This window comes from Ptychodera flava, chromosome 9 (assembly GCF_041260155.1).
Source record: "Ptychodera flava strain L36383 chromosome 9, AS_Pfla_20210202, whole genome shotgun sequence".
Lineage (NCBI taxonomy): Eukaryota > Metazoa > Hemichordata > Enteropneusta > Ptychoderidae > Ptychodera > Ptychodera flava.
The window spans coordinates 25704971-25725503 of record NC_091936.1 but is presented as its reverse complement, the minus strand read 5'-3'; the positions used below and the strand labels follow the sequence as shown (position 1 = coordinate 25725503).

Genomic DNA, 20533 nt, shown 5'->3' with positions numbered 1-20533 from the left:
TCTTACATGTAAGGAGCTTTCAGTTACTGGTCCGGAGAAATTAAAGGGAAAATATAGTTTTACAAACTTGCCCTTTTGAGAGGGTCATTTTTTTCCGAACTCAGCCTAGCGGAGAGTCACTTTTTACATTTGATGAATTGATGTTGAAGGCAGATTCTTTATGTGTTGTTTACGGCATTAAAAAACCAAAGTAATTGCAATCCTATACGAGAATTGCAATAGCTGTCTCATAGTACATGTACACCACAGATGACTCTAACCCTGTTACGGTTTGTAGGGATTCAGTACAAAATAAATGGTATATGTACAATGTTGCACATTATTGGAACTAATTTGTTTTCCGCTAGTAAATACCGATGTCACGCCAACTGTTTATTGTGCGTGAAAAGTAGTTATTAAGTTTAAATTTTCTTTGAGCAAGGGCGACTGAACAATGTTACCATGCATCTCATTGAAAAACAAAAACTATTGTGAAATCACTAAAGTTAGTTGATATACATTTATGGTTGAATTTGGCCGCTTACACTTATTGATTCATTAATAATGCGGCATTGTGGTCTATTCTGTCTAAAACAGCTTTCCACTGAAATGTATCTAAGAGATTAATTTTTGTCCGGTAGAGAAGCTGCTCACATATGTTGTTAGATTACTCTTATTCAACAAGTGTAACAGTTGTGAGTTGACCAACAAACTATAATGCCACCACCACAACAACAACAAACTCTACCTATCTAAAAAATGACCCGTTTGCAAGCATCTATTAAATACCGTAGAAAAAAAACACAAATAAATACAGTGACCGGAATTCAGAGAGTATATTCTTTTATTCAATCAATGATCAATCGACCACTTCTTTTAATACAACAATCCATTCCTAATGATGGGTTCTTGTAGAAATCATTTACCATTTCACTGTCCACGTAAAGTGATAAGAGTAAAGTGAACAGTTTTCTTTTGCCAATAGAAATCTAAAGTTGTAATCTAATCTCCCGTTGAAGAATCGAAGTAGATGCTGCCCGCGGTTTGCACGGGGCAGTCTGTCTCATCCCACATGTCGCCACAGTTATTCAAGCCATCACAGCGAGCGTACCTATTCATGCAGATACCATTGGGACACCTGAATTGATACGCTCGGCATTCTGATGAAGAACAGAAATAGAGAATTGTTACACCACATGTGAAAGAGTGGATTTCTGTAATGTATATTGAATGCGTGAATATGTATGTAACCAAAGTACAGCTACGGCAATCCAAGGCGACAGACATCACCTACACATCGTCATACGATATACTGTAGTTCCGCCATATTGGATTGTCCCATAGTATGTCCAATGTATGTAAAAATAATGCTTTGATTCTATATGTGAGAGTTATGTGTCATCACATCTGTTCCGATGTTTGAATTCAAAGGACAAACTTGGCCTTTCCGCCTGTCGCTATTTTCATATGCGGTTTGTGAGGGTGGGCTTTTAGATAGATAGTAACATTTTCAAAAAATAAGATGTACTATTCTCAGTGATAAGAATGCAATATTATTAATGAAATCAAAACATTGTATCGGAGTTAAAGCATGCAAATGGATACGTGTTCATCTTTCACAAATCATGTTTCTAGATCAGTATTATGTACGGGCGCTAGCTCTGTCAGCGACCTTGGAGAAACAGAAACATTCATGACCGTATCATCTAATAATCATCCGATTTTTGCCTTAAGAAGGTCATAGGTTTTCATATGGATATGGTTGTTCCCTCTTGTTGTCACGGCAAACCGCGTGCACATTTTCCAGAAGATGCATTATTTTAATGCGAAGCGAGGAATGCTACTGGCATATTCATTAGTGTAACAATTTGCCTTTGTAGTGGGTAAACAAGTATCTGTGCTCTCCGCCTAAGAAGACAGTGTCTGTTGGGAAATTTTTTCTGGAAAGAATCCAATTTCAAAATTTATTGATATCTCTTAAGCCTCACACTGAACCTTTCGCGTCTTTTTATTATTTTTGTTCTATCCTAAAGATACAGCTTCTAGTTCTTTTCCCAAAATCAGGAGGAAATGCTTCGTGTTCAGCTTGTTATTATTGACAATCAAATTTCAATCCCGACTAGAATTCATATGTCAACAATAACATTGCTTAATACAAAACGCTGTTATCATGGCTAATATGTACATCAACACTCAAGGGAAAATATTACGAAAATGTACAAATATTTCCAAGACAGAGTGATAAATACATTATTTGAAAATCACTGTTTTTGTCCCTTTCATATATTTGAATCATCGCGTAAGCAGAAGACTTTGTTGATTTTCTAAATATTCCAAAGATCGAGTGTAAATCCACACATGGCGTTCTTCTGATAGGTGTATTTTGTTTTCGATCTTACAAGCTTACCACAGTTCATTTCATCACTCCTGTCACTGCAGTCAGCATAGCCGTCACACTTAACACTGCTGTCTTTGAGTAGAGTGATGGTTTGACCGTCTTCACACTCGTATGTGTCTACAAAAAACAGTTCCACGACAATGTTGGCATAACTATACAACCACTAATTTTTTCAATTGTAAATCCCTTTTCTTTCTTTGTATTTTCTTCGTTTCCTAATTCGAGGTATGGGATTTATTATATCATGATACTCATGCTCGCAATATATATATATATATATATATATATATATATATATATATATATATATATATATATATATATATATATATATATATATATATATAATTATCCTCAACTTATAATTACTAAAATGTGTCTGTACAGCCTCTGATGAAGGTCGTCCGTGTACGTCCGAAACGTTAGGAAGAATAAACATCTATTGTATAGTAGCAGATGGGTCTTGTCAACTATTTTTCGCACCTTATAATTACTGATTAGTTTATTTCCATATTTCCAAAATCAATACGCATAAATACGATGTGCATGAATGGGTACAATTATTTTATTTCGATTAACAAATCATAGATTAATTCGAAAAGGCCTAAAATATCCAAAAATAGTCTGCCTATCTCCGTATTCAGAGTGAAAATTGCTGATCCGGATGACAACTATTTAGATTTTAATTCACTGCGGAACAAGGTAATATTTTCAACCTCGTTTTATTCCAATCGAATCACTCTGTGTTAAAACAAAGACATGCTGTCAAAGCTTTCATGACCGCCATAATAGATATAAAACATGAAACCTCTATCATCATATTCGTCGTCATTAACAACAGTCATTATCAAGTGCATTATGTTCCGATTGTCGTTATATCCAAATGTCAATGATATATTTGAGAACAGTATATATTGCCTCTGTAATCCTTGCATGTTAATCAATATTTGCCGGTTTTACGAAAGAAGAACCATTAAACTAAACTAAATATGGGACTGTAACATCGCTAACCACTGCTAAGTGTTCAAATAAATACCAATATTTTTACCGATCTGCAGATCACCTCTGTTTTGTGCCTCATTTATGAATGGGTTTAAAAACCACAGCGTTAGAGAAGTATAGCCCACTTACCGCAGTCTCTCTCATCACTGTTGTCGCCACAATCATCGAAACCATTGCAACGATAACCCTCATACATGCACAATCCGTTGTCGCACTTGAATTGATAGTCTTCGCACACTGATTGAAGTGAAAAGACGAAGAAGAGAAGTCAGGTCGGTCTTCCTAGCAGCATAGTACCTAAATAACAGCCATACGTATAGGAGTTCGGGCCTTACGCCTCGTAGGCCTGACAGGATTAAGGGCGCGTTCATTATTATGGCCGGGGTTTGGCCGGCAAAATCTTCCTGTGCATCAGTCTCTCCTTCTGACTTGCTATTTGAAATCCCCCTCCCCTCAAAGGGATTGGACAGAAATTACAGGTGGATCGCAATTTTTTACGCAAGCGTGTGCACAAAAATTTGAATTTAATTGATAATCAGCTGTTGATCATGTTGATTCCCTATACATGGTAGTCTATGAGAAATGTTATACTTTTTAAATACAAAAATAGCAATATCTATGCATTTAAAGACATTTGATAATTGACATAAATTCACTTTATTGGAATAAGGTAGTAACAACTGGTATGTGTACAAAAAATGACTTTGGAATTTCACCAATTAATGTTCATCATGGGAGTCTATGATATGACTGTGAATAATTTTTTCCAATGAGAAACTTGCTATACTTGTGCATATACTGACGTTGGATACAGAATTGTACTTGATTAGAATATGATGGTTACAGGTGCATATTATGTGTACAAGAAATCTGATTTTGGAATTTCATTGCAAATGTTGATCACTATACACGGGAGTCTATGAGGAAACTATGAATATTTTTTTTCCAAAAAGAAAACAAAACTAGCCGAATCTTTGTCTTTATAGACATTTGATAATTCATTTTAATGTACTTGATTAGAGTAGGGTGTTGCAAGTGGATATGAGTGCAAGAAATTGGATTTTGGAATTTCACTGAAAATGTTCATCACTATACATGGCAGTCTATGAGGAAACTGGATAATTTTTTCCAATACAAAACTAGCCAAATCTTTGTATTAATAGACATTTGATAACTCATTTTAATGTACTTGATTAGACTAGGGTAGTTATAAATGGGTGTGTGTGCAAGAAATTGGATTTGGGAATTTCATTATACGTATATTCATTATACATGGTAGTCTACGAGGAAACTATGAATAATTTTTTTCCAATACAAAACTAGCTAAATTTGTGTATTTATAGACGTTTGATAACTCATTTTAAAGTACTTGATTAGACTAGGATAGTTAAAAGTTGATATATGTGCAAGAAATTTGATTTTGGAATTTCACTGAAATGTTGATTCATTGTACATTGGAGTCTTTGAGAAAACTATGAATATTTTTTTACAATGCTAAACCAATTAAACCTGTGCTTTTGTAGGTGTTTGACAATTGATACAAATGTACTTCATTCAAAAAGGGTATTTGAAAGTTCAGATGTGGACAAGAAGTATGATATTTGAATTTCACCAAAAAAAGAGTAATTTCACTTTTCATAGTACTAGCAGTCTAAAGGTACCTGTTAAATATTTTCCCTGACAAAACTTGCTGGATCTCTGATACTAGTATGTAAGTAATAGGAATTGTTCATTACTCTCAGTGAGCTCTAATTTCGTTTCTCGTTCTCTCAACCAATGAGCGAGAATTGGTTTTTCTTGCTGTGAATCTGCAAGAAAATAATCTCGCAATCTATTTATGAGAATTTTGTTTTCTAGCTGTCGAGCTGCGAGAACAAAATACACCAAAAGCAAATTTTTACTAATTGAATGCAAGAATTTTGTTTCTAGTCGCAGACTTATGGCGAGAAAATAAATCCTCGCCCATTGAGTGTGAGAAAAAAATGAAATCTCGCAGCATTCTCGCAAAAAGCGAGAAAGTGTCCATTGCTCGCTATTTTCTTGTAATATCTTTTATTAGTGTTTGTTTGACATGCGAAATTTGGGTAAAATGGGCTGAAGATTTACGAATGCAACCTTACCGCATGATGTTTCGTCTGTGTTGTCGCTGCAATCTGCGTATCCATCGCACAGTAAACTTCGTGTTATCTCTTCCCCGTCACCACAAACAAAGGGTACTGTAAGTTGAAGGAATATCGGGTCACTTAGTCACTTTTTTCACAAGAGCTTAAGTCTTAGAACTATAGCAGTTCTTGGGAATGATACCGTCTACCCACTCAGCAAGACAGGCCACATATCTTATTACTCGGACACCTCAAATGTGCATATATCTGTATATTGTAAGAGGCATGTCAGCTGTGTTTCCTTATAAGGTGTCAATCGCGCAACACAGTGTCAGCAGCGCATTCAAGTGAAATTTGATGATTGGCTACTGTCACGGTTAATTTGGGTGAAGTATCCATGGCTCCTATGGAGTCAGTGACAATTATTTCGGGGGGGGGGGGTGGCAATGGAAATGTAATTCTGCTTAAAGTAAGTTGTTTTCTTTATGGTTATCTACGAGTGCTATGGAATTGTATAGCAACCATTTTTAATTATGAAGCAAACAAAATACAAATAAATAGATAAAAAAACATAAATAAATTATGAAATAAATAATAGATGGATAGATGGATGGATGGATGGATGGAATACGTACCACACCCTGATTCATCACTGTTATCGCCACAGTCATCGAAGAGGTTGCAAACCATACTCTTGTCTTTGCACAGTCCATTGTCACATCTGAATTGGTCTTCAGAGCACTCTACGGAAATACAACTTGGGTACTTATATTACGAGAGCAGTTTTCGTCAGCAAAGTAATTTCATAGCTCTCCAATGCTATTCTGTCTTTTGCTGAATATTCCCCTTAACTGTCATATTCTTATGTCTTTACTTTGAAGACTTGCTAGTGGTAGACATCAAACGGAAGAGACGGAAGCCGATGCGGTCTTGCTCGCAAAGAAAGAAGACCTTCATAATTTGTTGAATTCCATTATCAAGGTTATAAAAGTATCAGTTGTTTTGCCACAGGAAAAAAGGCACATTTTTGATGATTTCTGTGATATTTCCAATAAGCCATGTATTTCTATCACAGTCCCTCCATATATTACTATCAACGACCTCTCCTCTCATTACATATTCTGATCACTGATACTACTCACTACTGATAGTCCATAAACATTGATTAAAGTAAGATAAAAATATGTGTTTCCAGCAACATGTCTTCGAGAGTTAGGATAGGTAGGTAGGAGGAATATTTTCTTTTTTTTGTCGGCTTAGACCCATAAATACTGTAAAATTTCGAGATTTCACCCGAGTTTAAAACAAACACCGTGACGGGTACATCAGCTTACGGAATACACGCAATATAATTTTATTTAGGCCTAAGTGGACTTATCGCCTACCATGTTGATCTCATAAGGGGATGAAATTAGTCAGTCAACATATCGTGATATCAATAATGGCATGAGAGAGGTTGCAATTAGTGTATAATAGACAGTTTATAGAAACACATGGACTGTAATATACCATACATGTCTTCGTCGGAAATAGCGTAGATGCTAGTATATTAAAAAGAATATGTGGGACGGACTTTCTCCATGGTTTCACTTATAGTGAGGACAAACAACTCTCTACCTTGAATATGTGGTTATGTTTAAGAAACTTGCCATTTGCTATATTCACTGGATCAAAAATTACTAGACAAAAGAGCTCACCGCAGTCTTTCTCGTCGCTCATATCACGGCAGTCATCGAACCCATCACACACGTTATACTTTGGCCTACACAATCCACTTGTACACTTGAATTGGTCATCTGTGCATGCTGCTATGCAATAATGAGAAATGCCGTTATCGATAGCAGCTGTATTTTAAATTAATATACGTCCAATCAAGCTGTTTACGTCTTCCTGAATAAAAACTGTGTCAATATTTTTCTGTGTTAATTTATCAAATCCTCGCTGCTTAATAATCAAGCTATTGCCATGCCCCTTCATGAAGTCAAACTCGATTAAACGTCGAGACGGGACTCCGCATCTGAAATTCTGTCAACTTATCGAATATTGCACATGTAATGCTAAGTACACTCACCGCATTGCATTTCATCGGAATGGTCTAAACAGTCGAAGTAGTAATCACATTTTGAAAGTGGTGAGATCGTTTCACCATTGCCGCAAATAAAGGGCGCTGTGAACGAAAAAACCGAAACAAAGTCTTCGTTTGAGAAAGAATGCCGCAGTGCGCGTTATAGATTGTGACGGTTTGGGTTGAATTTCAAGAGGAAATTTCCCGGTTATTCGACTGCTATAAAAGAAATTCAGACAAAGCCTCCCACATTTTCACCATCTCAGATGTTTACGGGGCTTTATCTTGACCAAAAATCACCATAAACCCGACCCTTGACCTCCTATTATCATCATCACTATACCGAGTAAGACGAGTAATCTCCAAAAGGCATTGGCATGATAAGTATTGCGAGATTTGCCAAATTTCGAAGTTTCATTCAAGCTTCACTCATGAAGTGACCCTCTGAATGAAGCCTGCCACAACGTCGCTATAAGATTCTGTTTTTGTGTGGACCATCACATAGTAGCTTATAATCGTTTTTCATACTTAAAGGGAGGGGTCGTTGGAACTGCGCCTGTGCCGGACTTTCCTGTTTTACAAACAATGTATTTTATGCACGATATTTATTGTGTATCACGTCAACATTGCAGCAACATTTTAATTTTAAGATGTATATAATGACAAACATGTTCTCTATGAAAGACATGTTGCAATTTTCACCAATCGCTAACTTAAATGACAACAGTGTTTAAATCGGCCGTATGGGTCCCACACGACGCTTTAGCGGAGTTTCTAGGACCCCTTTCCTTTAATGTACCCGATGAAGGATAAATACACAGATAATATCTAACAAACACACTACATTATTGCATAAACAAACTTGAACACTATAATAGTAAATAGGTATGCTACTAAAACATGGCGTTCAAAACTAAACCGTGGAAACGATGCAGCAGTTACTTTTCGAATTCTAACAATAATACCGGTAGATTGTTGTCACCATTTGAACACGTGACTCCGAGTGTCCTCCACACACGACCATGCCTCGTTCTTGCTTTAACTGGTAATATGAGAAGCTGTCCAACAATAGCAGGAAATTGAAATGGAAACTATAAATTGACTAGACCATCGCATGGCGAATGCATGCTGATGAAGTGGTAAAGAGCAGTTTCATTTCGCGTGGACGATTCATTAATACATGACAAACTTGCAAGACGTTCTCAAGTCAACGCTCCACAATAAGATGCACTCATTGGCCTTTAACTTACACTCTGAACGATGTGACTGATATTGATTAATTGATTGATTGACTTGAAGATCATCGGGGATGACTGCACACTTGCGCTTGTCGTCTACCTACAGGACGTAATACGCATGCTTGTACCCTCTAATGAATTACCTACCACATAAGTCGTACCCTTCATCCGATCCGTCTGCGCAGTCGTCGTAGCCATCGCATCGATCCCATTTACTTGTGCACATTCCGTCATCGCACCCAAATTCATAACTTGTACACGCTGGAAACAATTGATAAAATATAAAATGACATTTTGAATTACTTTAATCTTCTGTACCGTGCACATAGACTTTCAAAAGAGTTGATTCAATTTATTTTGACTTTTGTTCAACCCATTATCTAATAGACGAAACCAACGGCCAATTTTCTAATCATAGGAATGAAGTGCTTTGCTGAAGGGCACGACATTATATGATCGAGAATCGAGATAGCCATCCTCTGTCAGCGAGTCTGTTGCTCTGGACGGACGACCACATATGATTTACAATCCCCATGAAGGCACTGTGGCAGTTATTGATAATAAATCGTACAGGCGTGGTAGTCTTTCATTGACAGTGGTTTCAGGGCTAAAGAGCCCGACCCTGAGAGGGAAAATAAGCTTTGTTATTCATATACTTTTGCACCATTTGATGTTCATACAGTGGTCGTTTAAAAAACGTATTTGTGTAACTAGAGTTAGGCAAAAAAAATAAATTGTGCTGTTCCGATAACATGGTTTTCAAAAATAGGGTAGGTAGGTCGGCAGGATTTTTTTTTCCAAAATATTTTTATTTTTAAATATGCATTTTTCAGGGGTTCAGGGCGGTCAAACACTGGCTACACCATTTCCAGGAAATGTATCATGCATATAAAAGGAAAAAACATAAAAGACATCCTCGTTCAAGCAAAACTCAAATGCCAAGTAACGAACGCGTAATTTTACGGTTTTTTCTTTCTTTTTTATTTCCGTGTTTACGTAGCTCTAAAAGGTTAAGGGGCGGCAGGTAAAAAATAGGGTAGGTCGGGTTATCGGAAAATCACATTGTTTTGTTCGGCCTAAGGTATGAGACGAGAACAAGTACCTGCCTACTTCTTCACAGTGCCTTGCACGTTTCTAAAGGGAGAATATAGTAATGACACTTACGGCAACCCTTTTCGTCTCTGCCATCTTCACAGTCCGGTACGCCGTCACAGACATAGCTTTCCTTGACAAGCTTTCCATCGCTGCATACAAAGTGTCCTTAGAAATATTTAGGTAAAAACATCGGTAAGAAAGAATTGCAAATTCCTACCTTAAATATTTTATATCCATGCATACACACACACACACACATACATACATACATACATACATACATACATACATACATACATACATACATACATACATACATACATACATACATACATACATACATACATACATACAACATACATACAATACAACTTATAAGGGAAGATCATACCACAGTTTTCTTCGTCACTGCCGTCTCCACAGTCATCAACCGTGTCACACCGCTTGTAATCTGAAATGCAGTTTCCGTTCTCACAGAAGTAGTGGTACTCTTCGTCACAAGCTGAAACATAAAATTTATAACGCATGGCACCATTGCAAAATATTGGTAAAGCCTAAACTGTAAGACAGACGTTAAGCCAAAATAAAAAAAAGCAAAACATGGATTTCCGATGGCGTGGCTGGTAACAGACCGCTGATGCGTTCATCAAGACTGGGTTTCGATAGTGAATGTCGAACTCTCATTAATTATAATCCAAAAAGTGACTGGCGTTTAAATATATGTACAGTTGCGAATCATGGCAGTTGGTTCCATCTGAATCGTCCGTGCAGTCATCAAGGCCATCACAAAGCGCCCATTCGTTGAGAGACAGTCCCTCGCCACATCGGTGTCTTGGATGATCTCATGCTATTGAAATCACAGTAGGCCTGATCATATTGTATCTGTTGTAAATAAATATAAGCATTTTTTGCCATTGCTTGTAAGCATGATAAACCTATTTGACTTTTTAGACCATTATGGACACCATTCTAACACCGTTTACGGCCACTACCAGAAGGAAACAAAACCACCGTGGCTGGATCGTATCAGTTGATACAAAGTGAAAATAGCAATACGTGTTAACAGAAATGACGCAAATGTTCATCAGATGTATCTCCGACATAATTATGCCAATTTTAATTCAAACAATATGTGAAAAGCTACTACGGAGTTGTTAATGAAACAAAGTCTTAAAGTGGACACATATTTATGCCATACGTATCTTTTCTTGTAAAAGCAACAATATCTCTCCAATATAATGACAGAAATAATTGTGACTTAATTACATTCACGTTGCTGTCCCTATAAAACTTGATACGGGCAACGAGGTGTAATTTCCAAGTGGGAATACAACAAGGCGCCAAATCATAGTCAGCCGCATTGGATCAAATTTACAGCAATGCAAAATACAGTGTGGTGCTGGTTTTAGATCTGTTTAAAGTATAGCGCAATTATCTTCGCCAAAGAACATAGAATACGAAAAAAGTAACTTCACTATGATTGATTTAAAAGCAAGCCAGTTTGACTTGAAAGGCTGGCTACAAAAGATACACACCCTAATATCGGTAAAGACATGCCTCGCTCGCTACTCTACTAATAATGTGTACTCACGGCAATTATCTTCGTCACTGTTATCATTGCAGTCGTAGTATCCATCGCAAAAATTCATGATGTCCGTGCATTTACCATCGTTACACTTTGAACTAAAGTCACTACCACAATTCAATGGATACGCTTAAATATAGATGAAAAAACAAATAAATAGAATAATAAAAAAAAATAAAAAAAAACCCAAAAAAAAAACCAACACATGAATACGTCATAAAAAGTGCGAAAATTTGGTAACGCATCTTGAAGATTTTTTTACGTAAAAAAACATGTTTAGCTCACAAACGTTAATACTTGTGCTCCATAAATGCGCAGACGACCTATTAGCTCACTGTTTACAACTGTACAATGTAATTCGAAAAAGAACGGATCTGAAACATACTGTAAACCCTAAGTGTTTCGCTAAAGATAATATTTCGCGACTTTAGATAGGCCCCAGTCGCATGGCTTTTCCTCGGCAGCAGTTGCTGGCTAGCCGGTTCGGAGACGACAAACTCGGCTTGTGCATGTATAATGCTAAGTACAAGAAAGGGAGATAATTCACTGCTAGTACGTGTACGATACAAAGGCAAAATATGATGACATATCGTCACGAAATAATTTTACATGACAAAATAGCGTTGCGAAAATTTCTAAGAACAAAACTGGCAGTGATAAGCAGGTAGACAAGATATTGCTTTCTTTACCAAGAGACACAAGCAAATCTTCAAGAATTAATTAAATTACTAAGCTGATAATGGAAACAACTTAAATGAAAACACTATTCGATTTACAGAGTACTTCCCCGGGTCCTGAATGATAAGAGCGAATGAGAATGAGCAATTTGGAGATTATGCAATCGTGTCTTGACAAATCCCATGTGAATTAAGGGTTTTAGGTATTATGAAAGTCAGTGTACACTTTATTGGTTCAACGGTAACATACAGCAATTGGCCTCGTCCGAGTTATCTCTACAATCGTCCTCGTAATCGCATATATCTTTCTCAGGGACCAACACTCCATTATCACAGGTTACCAGCTCTGGATTGAAGAAATTGAGAAAGGATAAACACATCAGATTAAGGTATTTATGTTTGAAATTCCATTTGAACCTTACAGCGGGATTAACGCTCACATGCCCTCAACAGTATAATGCAAATGGACTGAGTTATACTGTATGAGCCCACTCTTTGTCTGAACCCATGCTACGGATGATCGGGAGGTCGATAAGTTTTATGTTCAAAGAAGATATGTAGACAGAAAATTTATTAACATTGACAATACAACACGCTGAGTAAAATGATACAGAGTTATTAAGGTAGTGTATCCCTCGAAATTGAAAGTCTTACAGAGTTATTAAGGTAGTGTATCCCTCGAAATTGAAAGTCTTACAATTTTTGCTTAAAATTTCCTCAAGGAAACTGTCAACCATGAGTCTCTTTCAAATAAAGAACAAACATCCGGGTCATCGTGCAAATTTTGGTACTATGGAAACAAACTACCCTATATTTACCGATGTTTGAAATTCAATATGGTAGCCATACATGTGTTAACAGTTGTAGGTAACACTCAACAATGGAAAAATAAAAGTGTTCTCATGATTAACTAAATATGAATGATGTCACTTACTACATGTTTCGTCGCTGCCATCTTCACAATTAAGGTAGCCATCGCAAAGTGCGCGTTCTCCGATGCATTTTCCGTCTGGACACAAAAAACGCCCATTCTCCTTTTCGCATGCTAAAATTGAAAGGCATTTTCCCCATAATGATCAAATTTTCTAGCGATTGTCATAAGACATGACTTTCTATATTTTCGTTAACTGCTAGTTTGAATTCGACAGTGGTTTGAAGTTCGTTCTCCGCCAGCTTCCCATGATATTTCTGTATAATGCCATTTTAATGTTTGGTCATAGACATTACCTTCTTTACGTAGAGTTCATTCACGTTTCATGTATCATTCATAAGCAACGAAGAGGAAAAAGGCCACATTAGTGATACATACGGCAATCTTTCTCATCACTTCCATCTATGCAATCGACGCCGCCATCGCAAACCCAGTGTCGTGGTATTTTCGATTGGCCTACAAACGTTTTGCATTCAACTGGCGGAAAACGAGACAGGGATAAGTTTACTAAGTTGTGGTAGATCCGAACGTAACGATATCAGCCAGTTGGTATGCGGTAACGGTTATCAGTTGAAAAGACGCAAAATCATAAATTCATTCTTCAAACGTGCACTTTCTGTAATCTCTTGTATTTTGAATAGGTTTTGTCTACTTTATCATGGTAATGTGGTGATAGGAAATGCAAGCTCCAGTTGTATGTTATGTTTTATAACCGTGTACAGGTGTCCATGTACACAGCTCGTTGGTGGACATTTCCATTCACTTCAGATTTATGAATTGTAAATTATGTGTTCGTGTTCACTTGCTGTCTGCTTTTAGATATAGAGCATGTCCAACATTCCCAGCTTTCTTACCATTTGACCTGCTTTGCTGCCACTCAAAACGTAAGGCCTGAATCAAGGCCTTTATTTGATATCTTGCTCGTCAACAAGACCGTTTTTGAGTTTGCTGTGGTTTTCCGGAGTACATTTGTGATTGAGACCGAAATAATTTTCTCCAACTTCATAGGGGAGAACACGTCTTGGTCGTGAATCAAGTTGGTATCGTTTATTACCTAATTCGGCATTGCGAAAGCTTCGACTTTTTACCATATTGCAGTACCACTGGCCAGAATGCAATACTATAAATAGCTGCCATGTGCTCTGCAATTATTTGTCATAATTTATGTGTTATTTCTGTAAGTTCGTTTCCAAACCAGTTTTTACTACCTGTACATGTGTATGATGTCTGAGGCTGATTCTACGCCACACGTGTACTATATAATGGTGATAATTGCGTGGTTAAGAATTCTTTTTTATTTTGTTCTCGTCAACAGCGCCAGTTAGCATCCACTTACTTACAGAAAAGTTAAAATATGAAATATAAAATATAAATCAAGTAAAAGACAAAATTGAAAACGAAGAAACTACGTACAAGAATTATTTATTATATTATTAAAATTTGCTGTATGCATTAACTTACATTCGCTTACATCGCATCCTATCTCATCACTGCCATCGACACAGTGTGGGTAGCCATCACAACGATACCTCATAGGGATCTTCCTTCCATACGGACAATCAAAACGTTCGCTGGCTGCGAAATTAGGGTGTAGAGCGTTGTAACAAAGGTCAAATAATATCCATCTTGGCAAGAATTCTATTTGCTCTTAGTGAGAATTCATTAAAGGGACAAAGTCGGCCACTTTTCATGAATTTTGTTTGATACGAGATACTACTTATATTGTTTGACATGTTGAAAAATACTGAATAAATGGCCGACTTTGTACCTTAAAACTCGTGATGAAAATGCACAAACTCTCACTGAGCAGTGATAGTATAATAGGAAAGGAGATAGTGATGCAAACATAACACCAACAGGACGAGTTTGATGTTAACAACTATCAGTGAGTGACATGTAATAATAAAAATCCTCACTGTTATTAAGGTAGAATGCGCCTCGTCAACAAAGTTCAACAAATTCAGACTCAATTTTTTGCAATTCTTTTCTGATCTACCATTTGTAGGGGTTCATTTTAAAGCGAGGCTGTCGTCAGAACTGTGCCTGTGCGACTTTTGTTTACACACAATGTAGCTCGTGCCATTGGTCGTAGGGGTCTCTGGCAACCTTTGAGCAGAGTTCCGACGACAGCCTCCCTTTAAAGATCTTTGCATGAGTAAAATTTATACCGTCTTAGTTATTTGAAAATCGAAAACAAGCATGGTGGCCAATTTTAATTTCACATATCGGTAAGTGTTGGGTCATTTGTTTCTTTAGTACCAAACTTTGCATGAAAACCCCGATATTCATTCTTGACTGGTAAGAGGATGTTTCAAAGTTTCATTGAAAAAAGTCTAACAACACTTTTAGTCTTTCATTTTTTAAGCGCATACTACCTTACTAATTCAGTGCTGTTCCGATACGCCTTGCCGACAGAAGGTAGATGTAGGGTAGCATTCAATTATCAAATAATGCTTATATTCTCCCGATAATAGACTATTTTGGTGATATCAAGCCAATAGTGAGGAATATGAAAGAGATATCTTACTGCAGTTGAATTCGTCATCTCCATCCAGGCAATCTTGTATGCCGTCACAAATGTGCAACTTGGGAACACACGTCAGTTCATCTGCACAACGATGCTCATCGGGGTAACACTCTAAATAAATAGCAACGGCAGTAAAAACAATACTTAAAGGGACAAAGTCGCTCTTTTTTACCTTTTATTGATATCCAGAACATGGAGTACTCGCATAAGGCCACTCAGTGTGCAAAATAAAGACGGTACAAATATGCTAAAGTATGCTTACAAATCATTTCGTTTTTGACTTCTATACAAACTGGATTATTCTTGAAAAACTGCCCACCCTAGCTATATGAAAGGCACCACCATTTAGGATCTCATTGCAAAAGGTCTAAATTTTATGTAACAGTGTATGTCCAGCCACAAATGTTGAATTTTGTGCAATGAACCTGATTTTTTGGTCAGATGTATCATTGGATGTTAATCGAGTCTGGCTTGCAAACAAGCTGAAGCTGTGCACAGTTGACCAGCATTTCAGCACGTTTCAAGAGGTCAAACAGCATAAACCACCTTATATATCAAACAAAATTCATCAAAAACGCTCAAAGAGAGCGACTATGTCTATTTAAGCAAGCAAAGGACATTTATCTCATGTGTTCTCCACTTCATCGCTGCAAGTTTGACAGGAATGCTGGAAGTCAAATGTTCAAACCAGGTGAGACAATTGCCTATCTTACTGAGACTAACAGCCTTTTTTTTCGTATATCCTGACCAGATTTGTTTCAAACGAGTGCCTAAACGTGAAGACACAAGACAGGGATTTTTTATAGCTTTATCTGTTTGGCGTTGCCGTATTGGTTGCTTTTTTCAACCAGTATCATGGAAATAGCAAATTTGCCTCCTATATATAACTGCCTGGTCTTGTTCTCTACTGCAATGGACTTTGTCTATATCGATTAGCGTGTTGCCCCGCCTATGTTCGTTAAATGTGTGGCTCTGTATGACGCTTTGGTTGACATTTTGATTTTATCGCCTTACAAAGTACACTTTGGTGAATTACACCACAGTTTCACATTCTGCTTTGTGAACGATCAGTTTTAATTTCCATAATTGGTGCTGCTCATCAAAGGAATTACCGCGGTTTTAGTTGTAGTTTCATTGCCACAATAATCCAGCGCTTTCAATGTCACGTATACTTTCCGTAAGCTTGTCGAAAATAATTTCCGCATTAGTGTTATCAACGATTTTCTAATTCGTCTTTTATAATAACGGAAATACCTTTGTGTAGTTCAATGCCTTCTCCATTGTTGTCTACAGCTGGTTTATTGCCTTTAAAGCAAATTTCGAGATTTTTCGAGTTATTTTTATATCTATTTATTCCCTAAGAAATTTAACTATAAATTCTGGAGAATAGACCGATCTATCGTTCCACATATAAGAATTTCTACGTGTCGCTCTGTATTAAAAATTTTCAAGCCCAGTATATGCATCAGTCTGCTGTTTGATTGCGGTTCGTCGTGTCTCTCCGTTCGCGTATCGTAATTATTTCTCCCATGTCACATACATTTTGGGCAAGGCCACAAATACCTGCGAACAGTATTGGATCAATATAAAACGTTTACCGGTATTAGACCACAGCACCGAGACAAACAAAAAAACAAACAAACAAAAAAACAAACAAACAAACAAACAATTCCTCGCAGTGACGTCTGTGTTGGCAGGAACAAGCTTGAACTTTCAATTTTGGTTGCACAGCTCATCAAACCTCGAATTCAAGAACTTTTCTGACGCAGTGGCACTTTGTGCAGTTTAACTGTTATCTGAATATCACATCGTGTACTTGACTTCGAAGTTCTTGAAAAGGTCGCACTTGCCTTGCTTTGGTTCGACACATGTTTTCCCACAGTCCGTGTGACAACACTTCAAATTCAACGGACACTCAGCGTCGCTGTTACAGACTATTTCACAGGAACTGGCGACTTCAATCAGTGGACAGTGGCCTGGCTTTAGACCTGAAGTAAGGACACTAGTAGGGTTATAATAAAGACCGAAGAGAGGTAGCATATTCTGTATAGCCCTGCTGCTTTGCAAAAACATTGCTCACGTCACACAGACTCATAGAACGTAGAAGTCTAGGATAAAAGGTATCCGTTCTCTGAAAACTTCGAAAAGAAAGATCAAATCGAGAACACATAAAAACAAGCAGTATTTCCATATCTGATACCCTCTCATAGAAGTAATGTACCCCTTAACCCCTCTTCCGAAATAATGTAGTCACCGTTACCGTTACTAGTAACCCATGTATGTAGCGGTAAGATACCAGACACTATCGGGGATTTATGTATTGAATAAAACGTTAACATGGGGATCTTAAAAATCTTGAAGGAAGGTAGAATTTTTAGTGTGAATTTGTGTATGTCGTGAAACATTGCAGTAAATCCTTTCCAATTTTCCTCTTATTTTTTTATTTTGTGTAGAGAGAGAGAGAGAGAGAGAGAGAGAGAGAGAGAGAGAGAGAGAGAGAGAGAGAGAGTTAATATTTACCTTTACAAATGGGTGGATCTTTATTAGCAGGAGTGACAGTTCGTGCAATCAGGTTGCCATGAGTATTCACGCATCCACAGACGCCGTTTTGGTAGCACTGCATCGGTTTGAAACGTCCATCTTTCTCACAGTCATAGCGCCCGCCCATAATCCCAGCTCCAGTGGAGTTGTACTTCACAATAACAGAGTCAATCATGGCGTTTATCTCATTACAATATCGAGGTTTTTCTTCACCCTTCTTAAAGATGTTTCCTGGTAGGACACACCAAAGCTTGAAAGTTTAATATTGTATTTCCTTGAATTTCTTGTTAAATCAACAGACACGCCACATTGTATTCTGGGTAACAATGTTTTGCAGATCGAAGGAGACGATATGATCTCGTCCCTATTCCGTTACAAGCAATTATGTAAAGTGAAAGACTCAAAACTTTTGCTCAAACTTTCCTCAATGAAGCTTTTACCATTCTCTTCAAGAATAAAAATCAGGAGTCACCCTGCAAAATTTTGTACTAAAGAAATTACCAACGATTTTCCGATATTTGAAATTCAAAATGGCCGCTACCCCTGTGTTAACTCCATGGGGAAAAATTGTCACAATGAAATATCCGTGAATCTTAGATATTTTGCTTCAAAAAATTTACACCAATGAGTATATCGCGTGATTATGAAGTACTATCATGTGAGAAATGTATCTAGCATAACTACTTGACGATCAGGTTCATAACTAAACCTAGAATTTCCTTCAAATATTGGTATAGAGTTGGGTTATGCACTATGTTTATGAGTATGCCGACTCACAAAAACTGGCGCCTTTTTTTGATGAGAAATGTCATTCAGTATTTGCTTTTGACGTATTGGTGAACGCCTAGGTATGATATTTGTGTTCTACAGACGCCCTAATAACCTGTTACATTTACATTGTTAACAAATACCTTGGAAGACATACCAGCGATATTTTTTCCACTGCGCACTCTATATTACTCACCGATGGCGTCACTATTTACAAGCGGATTGAAGGCTCCCAACAAACCAAGGAAGATGAGATAGTCCATCTTTGGTGCAAACAACACGACAACTTGGGCCATTTATGTCACCGTCGAAGCACGCTAGCCACTTTCGATTCCACAAACAGTTAATTGAAGCAATTTTAAATTTCCATGTCATTTCCGTCCTAGTGTAGTCATTTCGAAATCATTGACCCGACGAAGATAATTATCCGAATAGTAGCAAAGATATTGAGCTGAACTGTTATTTCCACTTTGCACGTCCATTGAAGACTATCAATTACGATAATACAGAATTTCTCATCCCCACAATTTATAAATAGCCATTGCCTGTAACACAGGCTTGAAGTACAGCATTCACCTACAAGGACTAGATTGAGGTTGTCGTTTACCAAGATTATATTAAACATGCATCAAAAGATAAGTTGAGATGCAGGGAGGATGAGGATGCCCGACTTCTTACACGTTATAGGGCCTATATAACCATGTAATTATCATCTAATGCCATCATCTTATTGAGCTGTTTCTATTGCATTTGTGTTTTTATCATTTCTTGTTATCGTCTTTGTGTTTCCAATGTAAATTGCGCTTAGGCCCTTTAAATAAAATTATTTGTTTACCGTCCGCACGATGGTAGGTTTTCAGAGAAAATTATGAAAACAAACACAATGTTAACATTATTACAAATAAAACTGTTATTTTTCCAAAGAAAAGCAAATAAAAATTCAGCTTATGTTAATACACTGTGTTTTTTGTTTGTGTTTATCTTTTCCCTGGCTGGCTAGTAGGTTTTCAAAAATCGAAGGACGGCAAACAAAGAATTTTCTTTAAATGGCCTTAGCTCAATTTCAACCTTAGAATCTCATATCCGAAGACAAAAATTACACATTATCATCACATTCAATGTAATGTATTTCATATTCGTAGAGTGACACACAATATATGTCAAAACCATAGACTTTTCTTCTCAGGAGCATCGTCGTAAACCACGTGCCTCTTTACGGCAACAGCTTAGCGCTACCGGATTTTTGCCTAAGAGGTCAGCGGAGCGGAAATTATACTCTGGCTCGCGAGAATGCTTAGGAGAGATAATTTGAAACAATCGCGCCTTCACAATCAAGAGTCAGAAGATCTCAAGTGTTCTTATAAGAATAAGTCTTTGAATAAGCATGTCGGCAAGAACGCAATAGAAATGTGGATCACTGTTGCTTATTGAGCGCCTGGTGCACTCTACAAAAATAGATTACGGATCGATCGTTGGCTGAAAGTATATCAAAGTTTTCAAAAATAACAATCGATGATTTGATCGATTTATAAAGTGGTCCTAATGATTTCCACACCCCTAACTTCGCAAACATTCAAAATAATTATTTAGCGATCGAGCTATCGGTCCCTCAGCTGTCCTAGTTG

General features: G+C 37.2%; 1 protein-coding gene across 1 annotated transcript; it reads right to left on the bottom strand.

Annotated features, from left to right (window-relative positions):
• Nucleotides 1-808: 808 nt before the first annotated feature.
• LOC139141246 (sortilin-related receptor-like) lies at nucleotides 809-19204 on the bottom strand. Its single transcript, XM_070710871.1, has 19 exons — nucleotides 19105-19204; nucleotides 18120-18371; nucleotides 17450-17587; nucleotides 15600-15710; nucleotides 14534-14647; nucleotides 13451-13549; nucleotides 13076-13186; nucleotides 12392-12487; nucleotides 11471-11593; nucleotides 10271-10381; nucleotides 9949-10044; nucleotides 8932-9045; nucleotides 7553-7648; nucleotides 7179-7286; nucleotides 6117-6224; nucleotides 5500-5595; nucleotides 3509-3616; nucleotides 2387-2494; nucleotides 809-1139 (listed from the first exon to the last, which is right to left on the bottom strand). The coding sequence occupies exons 1-19, from the start codon at nucleotides 19202-19204 to the stop codon at nucleotides 982-984; spliced, it is 2247 nt and encodes a 748-aa protein (XP_070566972.1). The 3' UTR covers nucleotides 809-981.
• Between the last annotated feature and the right edge of the window lie 1329 nt (nucleotides 19205-20533).

What these genes read in the sequence shown, in the direction of transcription:
- LOC139141246 (XM_070710871.1), bottom strand. Translation starts at nt 19,204, where the DNA reads ATGGCCCAAGTTGTCGTGTTGTTTGCACCAAAGATGGACTATCTCATC. An exon ending in AAGTGATGAGAAAGATTGCC is followed by an intron (nt 13,187 to 13,450) that starts GTATGTATCACT and finishes TTTCAATTTTAG; the next exon opens with CATGCGAAAAGGAGAATGGG. An exon ending in GAGCGACGAGAAAGACTGCG is followed by an intron (nt 6,225 to 7,178) that starts GTGAGCTCTTTT and finishes GTATTTCCGTAG; the next exon opens with AGTGCTCTGAAGACCAATTC.